At 33.8% G+C, this 14,737-nt stretch overlaps 1 protein-coding gene and 1 long non-coding RNA gene across 5 annotated transcripts in view; one reads left to right on the plus strand and one right to left on the minus strand.

The window, feature by feature from the left end:
* LOC132350211 (uncharacterized) overlaps nucleotides 1–14,737 on the plus strand; it is a 403,110-nt gene that overhangs the window by 360,661 nt on the left and 27,712 nt on the right. The gene's annotated exons all lie outside the window — the stretch shown is intronic.
* The window catches only part of PCDH15 (protocadherin related 15), a 748,372-nt gene that overhangs the window by 94,524 nt on the left and 639,111 nt on the right, over nucleotides 1–14,737 (minus strand). For all 4 annotated transcript variants that reach the window (XM_059899155.1, XM_059899157.1, XM_059899156.1 and 1 more), the window contains one exon: nucleotides 13,458–13,598. In XM_059899155.1, coding sequence (XP_059755138.1) covers nucleotides 13,458–13,598 — 141 coding nt within the window. The remainder of the gene's footprint in view (nucleotides 1–13,457; nucleotides 13,599–14,737) is intronic.

Genomic DNA, 14,737 nt, shown 5'->3' on the forward strand with positions numbered 1-14,737 from the left:
CTTCCATCTTCAAAGCTAGCAATGGCTGATTGAGTCCTTCTCCTTCTGCATCACTCTGACACTGACTGCCCTATCTTATTTCACTTATAAGGACTTTCATAATTACATTGGGGCCACTTAGATAACCCAAGATAACTACAGCATCTCAAACCCTTAAGTTAGTCACACCTGGGAAGTCCTTTGGCCATGAAAGGTGACATATTCAATAAACTCCAAGGGTTAGGACATGGGCATCTCTTGGAGAAGGGAAGATTATTTTTTCTGCCTACAACAGGCATATCACTGCTCTTGTTAAAAAACATAAAATACAGAGAAGACAGAAAAGTTTTAGGGTGCTCACGGATGACAAATTTAGGAAAAGCAAATTCTGTTATATTGCAAACATTGGAGTTTTTGTAGTTTTCTTTCATGTACAAACAACATTACTGACTCTGGTCACTAATGGTTGTTATGGCCTGAATTGTGTCTCCCCCACATTCATATGTTGAGGCTCTAGCCCCTAATTTGAGACAGGACCATTATGGAAGTAATTCAGGTTAAATGAGGTCATAAGTGTGGGGCCCTGATCCAAAAGGACTAGTGTCCTTCTAAGAAGAGACACCAGAAAGCTAGTACTTTCTCTCCCTGTCTCTCTCTGTCTCTGTCCCTGTCTCTGTTTCTCTATCTCTACCCAACTGCCTCTGTGAGGATACTGTGAGAGGGCGGTCATCTACCGTCCAGTCCAGGAAGAGAGGTATCACCAGAAACCAACCCTGATACACCTTGATCTTGAACTTCTAGCCTCTAGAACTGTGAGAAAAAATTTTCTTTTGCTTAAACCACGTAGTCTATGGTATTTCCTTATGGCATCCCAAGCAGACTAATACAATGATAATACCAATTACTTAATAATTGAGTGAGCTAAATGCTTTCTGTGCATTATTTCAATTTATCCCCATAAAAACATAGTGTTATTGGTTATCCACATTTTATCGATGAAGATAACAGAGATTGGAGAGATTAAATGACGTGTCTAAGATTACACAACTAGGAAAAGGCAGAAGATTCTCACCCAAACTCTGACAATACATATTCTTAACCATTTCACTTTAAGGCCTTCCTTCAGTTTGGGTAATTTTAAAAATCCAACATAATCCTTAAGCCTCTCTAAAGTTTGTGATTTGTGGGGAGTGGGGCAGGACAGTTTGTGTCAACTAGCATAAAATTTTAATTTATATTTAGGTATTAGGTTTTTAGATATACTTCTATGACTAAAACCATGAGAAACTAACATTTTACTAGGGGATTTCTAAAGCTTTCTAAATTTTAATAAGCGCCCTGGAGGCTGAGAATATAGAGTGATAGAATGGGGCCAGGGCAATCAAGCCAACTTCTCAGCTGTACCAGGAAAATGGTTGAAAGACTATGTAGATAATCCTTTTTAGATTAAAACTGCTCAATGAAGTGTTTCTATATATCCCTCGCTGAAAATATCCTACATCCATACTTCATGAGAGCTTGAGGCAAAGTAGAAACACCATGGATTCAAAATGAGAAAATTTTTTTCCACATACTTGAGTACTTTGGGACTGATTTTGGACAAGGACAAAGGCCTGCTTCTTTATCTATAATCTGTTGAAAAACGATAGGATTATTTTGATGATTAAATGGTATAATGAACAGATATGTGCCTATCATCACCATAAAAATGTAAAGCATTAGAGTTGTTGTCCATAAAAATTAAAAAGTGTTTTGGCATACATGCTGTTTTCAAAACATTTGCAAAGTGAGCAAACTATGTAAAAGTGTATATAATAGTACACTATATATATATATAATACTATTATATATATTTATAATACTATTATATATATAATACTATTATATAATATATATAATAGTATTATGTATATATTCTTATTTTATATATTATATCTATATCTATATCTATATCTATATCTATATCTATATCTATATCTATCTGTGTCTGGTTCTTGACACAGAGCTCCTAATACCCCTTGTAAGTAAGGGTACTAGGAGAATCTTTTGTTCTAACATTTAGTCTTTGACCTTAGTTCCTGACACACAGCTCCTAAGACCCTTGTAATTTCCTGAGTGATGAGTGATAGGAATGTCTGTTGGTTCTAATGAGGTGACTCTTGGCGGGCTCCTGGATGGACGCTGGTCACCAGGAAAGACCAAGCCATGATTAGAAGCTTGGAACCTAAAGCATCATATACACAAAAATGAAAAAAAAAAATTGACATAAACTTCATTGGTTCCTTTCTATGCATTTTCTATAATGCCATCTCTTGTATCTAAAAAGTCTGGAGAGACACCATGTGACTCTACTTTTTCTGCATAAACAAGCCCTGGATGATGCTAGTTAAGCCTATATTTTCCCCCCTAAATTCAAATGAATTTGCTTATTTGTTTGCTTGCTAATCTGTAAGAAGGTATTTCCCCAGGCATTATGTAATTTAGTTGTGAAGACTTAACAAAAAAGGAATGATTAAAGAGGAAAGTGACCTTGCAATACACAATCTAATTATTCTTTATCTGTATATCTTTGCTTAGTTCATTAGTCATCTGGTACACAACATATTTAATAATTAGATTTTTACAGAAATTGTAGAGGCGATACAAGATGAAGCAATTTAACTACAGCAATTTAGTGCAATGAACAGGCTAAATTTAGTCCTTAGAAAGTAGTTAATGAAAATGTGTCAAGTAGAGGTTCATAGTTCTTGCAATATGTCACTAAATTCAAGTGTTATATTTAATCTTCTCCAAAACATCTGATAAGAAAAAAATAATTTTTTGCTGCAACATAAATTTGTGAATCTTCAACAATTCAAGTAATCAGATACTTAAATTTTTAAGCATGTCATAGTAAAAATTGAAAATAAATTTTCATTATGACAGAACATGAAATCTAGCACTATAAATTTCAAGTAATATGCCACTCCTCTACACCTGTCCCCACAGTGCCCACCTTAGCATTTCATTCAACCACATTTGGGCCCTAAATTGATTTTTGAAAAGGTAAAGTAGAATTTCCTTGATTTGTCTGCCCAACATCCCTTCCTCCCTTATTTTGAACATTGAACTCCATCTTTTTCCCCTTGGGTTACTGTACCTCCATACTCCATGTGCTCTTAGTGGAACTGTCAATCACAGTGCTCTGCCTCCACACTTGGCCAGGGGTACATATCTCAACCCAGGCTAATTAGATTCTCCCCCTCAGACACTTGACCTTTGAGCTTCAAAGTCCATGATCCCAGCTGTCTTGATGATACTGCCCCCAAAAGCAGTGTTTTGAGTTTCTGACTAAGATTGCTGAAGCTTATCTCTTTTTCTTGTCCTTTCTTAGATCTTATTCAGCTTTTGCTTTGATTGTACAAGTCACAGAGTATTCTACTGAGAAGTTCTTTTTAGTATAAATCAGTCAGAGGTGGTTCCTGTTGCTTCCAACCAAATAACTGTTCCAAGTACAGGTGGAAAGACCAATTTAGTCCACATCAGAGAATGGGGAACATATCTCCCTACCTACAGAAAAAGTTTGGATTTTCCATCCCAAGGTACCAAAAGACATTATAAACTGCAAATTTTCTGTTTAGTGTTGCAAAACTTAAGTATTATATTTTAGCATATTTTCCCCTATGTTGTCATGGATGATTACATTATTTTGACCATTCTTTTTGGGAAAAATGTTGTCTATTTTTGTACTTACATTATCTGGCTGTCAATCAAGATAATGGTACTCAAATCTAAAGACTCCAAAAGATGTCATGACTGTGTTCCTAACATGTCACAGCCTACAACCATTGTTTACACAAAGAGCTTAGAAACATGTGGACTCCTTTGTATACAATAATCTACAGGAATAAATGAAGCATTTTTAGTATGTGATTGCTATATTTTTAAGTGTCACTCAAACATATCACAGCTAGTAATAATAATAAAACAATAATAATAATTATTATTATAGCTTTTTTATTGGATGTCTACAGTGTTCTAATAAGGTAAGTGCTTTGCAGGCATCATTTTGCTTAAAATTCTCAAACACCCTAAGAGGTATAGACATATTTATTTTGATATAATCTTGAAGATTCTAAAGCTTAGAAAGGTTAGTAAAAATCAAAGATGCATCTGGAACCCAGGCCTGCCTGATACCAAATTCAGGAATCTTAAACAATTTATTATATTAGATTTTTAGATATCTGCCTTTTTCTCTGCTGTTCTATTAAGGCTATTTTTTATCTTGAGATGTTTCATTGGTAAATCTTCTGAATTATAATATTTTTCTTAATAAATATTTTTTACAGAATTTCCATTTACCTCTTTTAATCTCATGTATATCTTAACATTTATGGAATATCATCGAGTAGAAATCTTCCATAAATGAAACTGAGCTGCTGGACTGGACAGAGTATCTGTCTTGCACATTTTAATAAAATATAAACATAACAATCTCTATCAGGAAATCTTGATGGCAAGAATATGCCGTAAATTAATAACTGGCAACAGACTTTCAAAATTGAAAGTGACAGCATTTAAAATAATGATTTTCCTTAAATTGTTTGTCTGTAATTATTTTTAAGATATTACATAGGGAACTAATTAGGTACAAGATACCAAGAGGGAGAAAAACAGGAACGAGACTGATTAACTGAACTTATAAAAGTTCCTGGGAATAAAAAAAATGAGTTAGCTTCAGGAGAAGAATTGACTACTAGACTTGTTTTGAATAATGGTTAAAAAGAATGACAGGCTAAATTTATGTTTCTTATGTCTGAAACATAAAATTCTGTTTCTGCTTTTACATTTATATAGTATGTAAATTAAACTGAAATGCATGTCTCATAAAATATAAGTATTAATAAGAATACACTAAATTTTTAAATCGTGTCTATTGTGTAGATTTGACCAAGAAATTCTTGATCTATTATAGTTTCCTTTTCATCCACATGCAGGTCTTCTCTATTTATTTGGTATTAGCTATATCACTGTGTATCCCAAGTAAGTGTCATCCAACATACTTTTATTAGTCATAAATTTCCTTGAATATCTGTAACATTTGCAGTTTTTGCCATTTTCTACCTTTCTTGAAATGCCTTCTTTCGTTTGACTAACCGATCATCACTACACAAATTTTACTCCTTTTTTCCATGGCCTCTTATGGCTATTCCTTTCTCTCACTCACTAAATAAATGGCCTCCCTCAAACTCAGTCTTTTGCTCTTTTCTTCTGCCAGTCTCTCAGAGAGACAAGGCCAGATGGCCCTGGAGGGTCATTAATTCTCCTCTTTTGCCAGATTAACAAATAACGAGGTCACTGTATCTGGTTTAGCTTGACCTAGGAAAGGCCAAGCAGGATTGAGAACCCCACTGAGGTTGAGACAGTGAAAACTTCTGAAGGTTCAACCTATTTACAATCTTCCTATGTGACACTCTCCCCCATATTTCTTTCTATTATTTAAACATAATGCTGACATTTACTTTTGTCTAGTTAATGGATGGGAAGCTTTTTTTTTCTCAAAATAATCAACCAGTAAGTTTGGCTTCTTGTTAAACTTGGCAAAATAGAACATGTCACCAAAAGAAAAGAAGGTCTTCATTTTTTATAAGAGATAAAAATAAATAAAATCAATCCAACAGCTATCTAAATCTTTAGCAAAATATTAAAAAGACTTGTGCTGTCTTAACTTGTAGAGAAGATCTGACCTCAATTATATAACAACAGAGTGTAGAGGGCCAATAACTGTACTCATAAACAAAATGAAGACAATGTATTTAGCAGCAAATCCTGATAATTTTTCCCATATTTTAAATTTTTATTGAAACATAGTTGATTCATAATGTTCTGTTATTTCCCATATTTTTAATGACTAAAATGAACTTTATGTTGTATAGATAGTGGCTCAAGCTTTCCATTTCTGGAAACATTGATATTTCTATAATACATATGACTTAACAGATATCACTTCTGTGCACAGTTTCATGTGCATTTAATATGGCTTAGTTTGCCACTATTGAAATTGTGGATATTTTTGAAACAAAAGGCATGGAGTTTCTATTGCATAGTTTTGGGACTTCATTATTAATCAAATGACTGCTGCTCCCAGAAATAGAATATAAGGTAAAAATATTTGTGAATGAGTGAATGGTCTCCCATTTTAAATTCAGACCAATCCCAATTGAAATTCAGACTAAAAAGGCAAAATAAATAAATAATTAATTAACTGTAATAATTAAACAGACGTTCTCATGAATAAAGAAAATTATACCTCCTGTCTTTAAGTCCTGGCACTTAATCTTAGATGTAAGTTAAGGAGAACCATTTTATGCACTCTTGGACTATTAAATATTTTAATTTTAATTGCCAGTAGAAGCAATATAAAATGTTTTCCTCATGAAACATGATTTTGTCTACATAACACATGTGAAGAAATACATATTATAATCTACACTGTAATTTAGAAAGGTTAACTGTACATCTTTGTCATCGGTTCAACAAACCACTTTTGGGATCAATGGAAGAACATTGCCTCAATGCACTTAGCTTGAGAATTGTATTAATAAAATTCTATAACCATTTTAAAATCACATTTCCAAGCAAAGCTTTTTGCACAATTAAATTGTTTTCCTGGACAGATAGATTTCTTTTTCTTTAAAAATGTAGTTGTCTCAACTGTGTATTTATATAAAATGCTTAGAGTGTTTGAGACAAAAATACCATAAAGGATTTATGGCATTAGTTTTCATATAGTAGTCCTCAAGTTTTAAAGTAATAAAGTATGAATATAGTTTCTAAAACTGTGGTCATATATTTATAGTACAAATATAAGGCCTTGAACATACCTGGGGTTTTAGGACTGAAAAAATAACATGTAACATGCTGCAGTGTTGTTACCTAAGTTATATCAGGAATGCTTTTGTAAGTCAGTCAGTCATGAGTAAAGAGTCATTAACATTATTTGTCACAGACCTTCTGTTTGGAGCCAGAAAAGCCAGGGAAATGAGATGTATTACAAGCTTGTACCCTAAAGCAAAACCATAAAATGAAATCAATATCATTTGAGTTGTTTTAATACCAGTTTAAGGTTTATCTTAATTGTCCTGTCATTTATTCCTGATTGAAAGGCTAGTTATTGCATCAAAACATAATGATATATTTATACAAAGCTATGTTTTTTCTTCCACACTTAAAGATAATTATAATTTTACTGTAAAAGAAAAATTGCACTTCAATTATGAAATTCCATATATCAAACTGAGCTCTAATAAAATTGCACATTATCTATTATTGCTTTTGTTTTATATAAGAAAAAATGGTGATGACTTTGTGGCAGAGATATTGATATAAGTTTCTGTGGAATTTCTCGTGGACATAAGGCTCCTTGAAATCTCTTTGGGACCAATAACGTTCATCCTGAAGACCCAGGAGAGATTGAGTTGTTCAGGGGAGATAGAGAATTTATTACATTGCTATATGTCAATTTTATCTCAATAAAACTGAAAGAAAAAAAAATGTTTCAACAACATTCTGCTCTCCAGCCACACTGAAATGGTGAGCTTAATATGGGCATATGGAATTTAATTGTAAAAGACTGTTTTTTCTTTTCTGCTCTCCCTTTCATCCTGCTGATTTGAGGTAATCTTTTTCCTGCTGTTGAATAAAATCTCAAGATATTCCATAATTTAAAAAAATAATCAGATGTAGTTAATAGAAAGTACTATGATCATACTGATTTTTAAAAGATTCTCTAGTTCAATATATGAATCAATACTTCAAATTTCATTTAAAGGTGAAACTTTTTCTTCCTTCCCAGTTAAGATGTGTTCCTGGAAAGTATCCTGTCTTTGGAGAAGAGATTGTAAGAGATTTCTTTTTTCTTTGTTAATTACCTCTTCACATATTTACTAGCAGCTCTTTGTTTAACACTCAAAGTCTTTTTTAAACACTTTTGGGCCAGACCTGTGTTTAAAAAAGACTTTGTCAATGGGGCACTTTCAGCATTGGTGATCTCTCCTGCTGCAACTTTATTTTGGAAGTGCTTTTCAATTACAGTTGACCTTTGAACAACACGGGTTGGAACTGCACGGGTCCACTTAGTTTTCATAATAGATATTTTGTAGTAGTAAATACTACAGTACTATACTGTCCAAGGTTGGTTGAATTTGCTGTTTAACAAATGTTTTCTGTTAATTTGGATTATTTTATTCATCATTTATTCATTCACTTGATCATATATTTATTATATTACCCACTACTTCCAAAGAAGATTAATGAAGCTTAAAAGGTAAAAGTTAGTAGTTAAGAGAGGGAAAAAATATATCTAGAAGCCCTGGGTGAAAAATCTAAAGCACCTGAGGGAAAATTTAATCCTAAACTCGGTTAACAGCACAGCGCAAAGACCTGAGAGGGCTATATAGTTCCTATTATCTTAAATTCATCAACTGTGAAAAAAATTCTCCTGATTCAACAAATATTTCAAATATCCTTGGATTAAGATAATGTGTTTAGGGATTTGAGGAAAATGACTAAGGTGACAATGTAATATTTGAATCTTCCTGAATCCTCCTCATTACTAAAAGACAGAGATTTGGATAGCAAAATATTGGGAGAAAATATACCATGCAATTGGCAATTCTAAAAAGCGAGACAATGTCTTGCAGGAATGCCTCCCTTTTGACAAAGACTTGCTATCACTTGCTATAAAAGCGGCAGACCCTTTAAGTTCCCTCCTGCGGTGCAATCGACTCATGTGCAGGTCTTACGGCCCTACACTGCCTATGAGGTTTGGAGTTTAAGGAGCTGCATTGCTATGCTGATTGCTAAGCTGATACTCCTGGTAATACTTTTGTAGTGAGTAACAGGGTCCTTGCATCTGACCCAGAAGTTTATTTTTTTATCTTGTATCAACATCCATAGAACTTTATTGGTTAAATTATTAATCCATGTAGTTATTCTTGTGGGTATTCTCCTGCTTTTATGCCTCCTCCCCACTATCAAGTTTTAAGTAGGATAACATCCTAGCATCAAACCAAAAACCTACAGATAATATCTACAACTAAATAAGGCAACAAGCCAGCCTCCAGATCACAGAGTATGAACTTCTAAGGAAAACAAATGACATAAACCAGATCTCTGTATTAACTGCAAGTGTGATAACAACTGCTTTTAAGGGAGTTCAGAGAGGGCTAAGGGTTTCTGTTGGCCCTGAGAGCTGGTGAACCTCAAAGTTTCCAGCACACACTAAATGAAGAAGCTACTAAGTTAATATGAACGCAGTAGCAGGACAAAACTCCACACTAAGGAGAAAGGAAAAAACAGTGAAAGCAGAATATAAATTGAGCAGGACAGGTACGATAGGGGAAAAGCAAAGAAAATGTCTGCAAGTAAAATGGGAGTGCAGAGGAAAGCAAACAGATTTCTAAAAGCTGAAGAATAATTTTTAACACATTATGAAAATAACTGAAACAGGTACTCTACAGCTGTGAATTAGAAAAGCATTCCTGAAATTACCCTGAAAGATTAAAAAGACAGAAGGTAGAAAGAGAAACATGAAAGATAGAAAAAGATCATGGTGAAAGCCACAAAGTAAAAAAAGAACAGTGAGCAAAATAATAGAAACTCTTTTTTCTGCCTTTCCTATAGGAGTTGGACCTCAGAGTAATCAAATATTTGATATTGAGAGAGTTTTTATAGAAATATTTTGGCTAATACATATAGAAGAAATAAAAGGAAGGAATTAATAGTTTGGAAATGATTAACAGTGGCTGCTATTATCACAGGAGGAGAGAGCCAAAGAGACTTGGTGTACCTCCTTAAAGAAGTAGTGAGTATCACCTATGATTTATTTCTTAAAAACAAACAAACAAAAAAACTGGATCTAATCAAGACTCCGGCTCTAATGACAATTTATAGGAAATAAAGAAGACAGAGAAAAATATGAAGTGACCCACTGAAGATACAGTTATCGAAATCCAGGTTTCAGAGATCTGATTTCTCAAACAAATAAATAAGAAGATGGATAAAATGGAGTGACAATGGTGAAGCCTATAGATTAAAAGAGACTTAAAGAGCTGTCAGCCAATTGCAGTATATGAACTTATTTGGATTCCAATGTGAATAAATTTTTAGTACAAGTATCAAATGGATATCTGTTGATACTGAGGAATTTTTGTTAATTTGGGGAGAGTAATAATGGTATTCTGATTAAGTTTTAAGAGTCTTTATCTTTAAGAGATACATATTGAAATACTTACAGATGAAACATTATGTCTCTGTCCTGTTTCAAAATAATGGAGTGAGACTGTAAATCAAAGATTTCCCAGGACTCAACGAAGTTGGGTAGTTGATACATAGAGGTTCATTATAATAGTCTGTAATTTTATTTACATTTGAAATGTTCCCTGCTAAAAGATTAAAATGTCTTAAATACAGCTAATATCAAATTTTGGAAATGTGCTGTAATTTTTTTCTATTTTAATTATTAATTTGCTTTAAATATTAAATTCAGTTACAGCATAGTTGTAAAACTTACTTTGAAAATGATTTCATTAATAAATTCTTGGTAAAGAAATTATAATAAAATCCTTTAATGAATTAAATTTATTCTGCTTATTACCTTTATTCATATATGTGATAGAGCTAAAGATCATAGGGTAGCTAATTCTGAAGAAGGAATGAAACTTTAAACAATTAATTAACCTCAATTTACATAACGGTCTTATTATTTGCATAGCTAATGGGTAGGATTTGATCATAGGCCATTAACAGTCATTAATAAGTGAAACTGTGCTAGAAATACTACACGGGTTTGTATTTCAGACTCAAGGAGCAAAGGTTAGTCATGACACAGACATAGAGAATGGACTTGAGGACACGGGGAGTGGGAAGGGTAAGCTGGGACCAAGTGAGAGAGTGGCATAGACATATGTACACTACCGAATGTAAAATAGATAGCTTGTGGGAAGCAGCCGCATAGCACAGGGAGATCAGCTCAGTGCTCTGTGTCCACCTAGAGGGGTGGGATAGGGAGGGTGGGAGGGAGATGCAAGAGGGAGGAGATATGGGGATATATGTATATGTAGAGCTGATTCACTTTGTTATAAAGCAGAAAATAACACACCATTGTAAATCAATTATACTCCAATAAAGATGTTAAAAAAAAAAAAAGTCAGTCATGCGATGTTATTGGGTTGGCCAAAAAGTTCGTTCGGGTTTTTCCATAAGCTCTTACGGAAAAACCCGAACGAACTTTTTGGCCAACCCGATAATAACAAATAGTCAAAGCATTAGGCATTAAACAAACTAACATTTAACTTTTCAGCTTCACACATTTCTGAGAGGATAATTCATGAATTTGCTAACTGGTCTCACTGTGCATGCATACTAAGGCACATGTAAGTATATATGGGTGTATTAGCTAAACTTTTATTAGCCTCAGATTTACATTTAAATTACAGTGAGAACTAGTTTACTATACTCACATATGAAACATCAGTATGTCTTTATGCCTAGAAATCAGAGCTATTTCTTGAAAAATGCTAGGGTCTACAACTTAAATATTTGGCAATTTTTTTTTTCTAATTCTAACTTTCCGTTTGTTTCAAAGAAAGATGACAAATGGTTTTCAATTAACTTTTATATTTATTTTTATTTGCAATAAGGTAGTTTACATTACGTAATTTAGAACTACTCTAACCTTTCAACTCATGGTTTAGTCAATTCAATTTACAATTGAATTGTAAATTGTAAGCGTCCTCTATATTTTATAAAAATGTAATTGCTTGCAGTTTAAAGATTTTAAAACCTCAAATAACTGGTCTGCTATTTTTAAACAATTATGTAAGTGATGCATAATCACTGAAGACAATTTAATTCCTTTAATTCCAAAGACACACTGTATATAATCTGATTTTTCCAATGATTTGGTTGTGCTTCTACAAACAACTGTGCAGGCCTCTACATTAGATCCGTAAGTGAGATTTGAAATACATGAACAGGAGTGATTTATTTTTATGATCATCAGTTGCTGAACTGATACAGAAAACTCTGTAGCACATCTTTTGCCTCTCACTCCCACCTTGCTCACTCTTCTCTTATCCTGCTGGGGTGCTCTCTCTCTCTGGCATTCATATGGGTACTCTTGCTCTGGCTCTCAGCGTCTCTTCTTTTTTCCTCTTTCCTGTTTTAAAGATGCTGATTGATGGAGTGCTGTGAGAGTATGTCCAGAAATGGGCCCAGAGTAAAATATAAATGTTTCATACTCTGTTTTGTAATTTACACTTTCTCTGGGCCTCTATTCCACTAGTAGTTAAATTAAATCAGGTTTTCCTGATTTTAAAAAATTTCCCATTCATTATAACAGCTGATATACGACAATGTTAAGTTACAAAAAGTTGGATTGCTTAACGTGCAAAGGAGTACTATCTCAATGGATGGAAAGGAACAGTGTTTATCCCATTATCAGTAACATCTCTCAAAATCTATGCTGGCCCCCTTCACAAATTGGCTTTTACTTGGTTCGCTGTATGGGTAAACTACACTACACCGAAATGTTGAAGAAACATTTTGGAGTCAAAAGATAGCTTAAATCTCCCACTTTTCATTTACTGACAGTGACATTTTTTAAAAAAATCACTTAATCTTTTCTTGTCTTTGTAAAATGGGGATAATAAATCTCATTTCCTAGAAATGGGTGTGAATTAAATATAATGCTAACATTATGATAAATGTTACTCACTCTTTTTAAGATGCATTTTCCTCTGCTCTAAGAAAATACAAAGTACCAGAAGCCACACAATTCAGGACATGTATGGTAATCATGTGCCCCTTAACAATATACATTCCAAGGGGTTAGCCATAACTACCCAGTGTGATTAAGAATAAGGTTTTCTGTGTAACATACACCGATAATGATGGCATTCCAGTAAGATTGTGCACAAAATTTGAAAACATTGTGTTATTACCTTGACATTTAAGAAGTATGAAGTCATTCTCTGCATTGTCACATATCAAATCTTAAAATGAATGGGCAATCATCTTTGAGTATTAATGATCTTTCTACGTTCTCCACTGAGGATTTTATTTAGACATATGTATTTCATTAGAAAATAAGTAAAAACACCATAAAATTCTTGTAAAATCCTTAAGTAATACAACTTACTTTTTTATTAATTAATTAATTTATTTTTGGCTGTGTTGGGTCTTCGCTTCTGTGCTACGGCTTTCTCTAGTTGTGGCAAGCGGGGGCCACTCTTCATCGCGGTGCGCGGGCCTCTCACTATCGCGGCCTCTCTTGTTGCAGAGCACAGGCTCCAGACGCGCAGGCTCAGTAATTGTGGCTCACGGGCCCAGTTGCTCCGCGGCATGTGGGATCTTCCCAGGCCAGGGCTCGAACCCGTGTCCCCTGCATTGGCAGGCAGACTCTCAACCACTGCGCCACCCGGGAAGCCCCAACTTACTTTTTGAAGGAACACGTAGGTTGGCGAGGACCACTTCCAGGGAATCAGCTTGGACTCGAAGTACATAGCTTGTCCTTGTCTCATAATCCAGAGGAGCATTCACATAGATTACACCCGTGATGTTATTAATTCCAAACTTATCTAGAATTAAAACACAATTCCTTGGTTACTCTCTTCACACTATAAGGGAAAATAATTCTCTTTAAAAAGCACTGTGAATTTTAAAACACATATAATAAGAGTTACAAAATGCTGGCTTTGGAAACTCTGTTCCAGTTGCCCAAATTATCAACATCAGTGTTTCCCTAAATGCATGCTTTGAAATTCAAGTTTTTTTGAGATCCTCCTGGAACTTGATGTTTCTATGGTCAATTAAATCTGGGAAACAATGCATACTATTTCCCTCACCGTAGATACACATAATCTTCTACCATACTAAATGCTTCTAGAAATTTTGTTTTAAAGAAATCCATTTAATTTTGTTTAAGCAATTATTTTATGACCTTATTGGATTACTATACTTTTTATGATTTAATGCATCTTATTATCCTGCAGATTTAGTGTTTTGCTAAGAATGTGAGAGGGAACAAACAGATAATTTAATATGTTGATTATTTAGAAAATATTATTTATTATTCTAAATATCTTAAAATATTTTGCCCTGAAGTCTATTTATTAAAATAAATTTGGTCATATATATTTGAGTGAAGGGCAGGGCACATTGGCAAACTTTGTAATATCCCACCTCTTTCACGCTCTCTGTCTTTTCCTCACTTTGGTTTTCTCCACAGCATTTATCACTACCTAAACACTATATGTTTATTAGCTTAATAATTGTTTAATAATTGTTACTATCTCCTCTTCTTGGGTTGATAAATTCTATGAGGGCAAGGATCTGTCTATTATGTTCACTGCTCTATCCTAAGTAGCTAGAAGGTACTGAGTACGTGATAGATGCTCAATAAATATTAGTTGAATAAACTGATAAGCAAATGAACTGAATGTAAAAAGAATCACTGTGGTGGAGTGTGGGTAATAAGTAGAGCCACTTTGCTAACTTCAAGGAAAAGAACAGATAGAATCACAGAAAAAATTATAAGAACAGATTCAGAAATCATAGCTTCAGTCAGATGTTGTAAGTTCAAGGAAAAAGGAAAGTCAGTAATATTTGGAGAGGAGGCATCATAGCACAGGAGAAACAAAGAAAGACAATAGGAAAAGTACTACATTGAGCACTTGCTTCAGGGGCAGTAATTTCCAGTAATGGTTGGTCACTGAAA

This window comes from Balaenoptera ricei, chromosome 16 (assembly GCF_028023285.1).
Source record: "Balaenoptera ricei isolate mBalRic1 chromosome 16, mBalRic1.hap2, whole genome shotgun sequence".
Classification (NCBI taxonomy): Eukaryota; Metazoa; Chordata; class Mammalia; order Artiodactyla; family Balaenopteridae; genus Balaenoptera; species Balaenoptera ricei.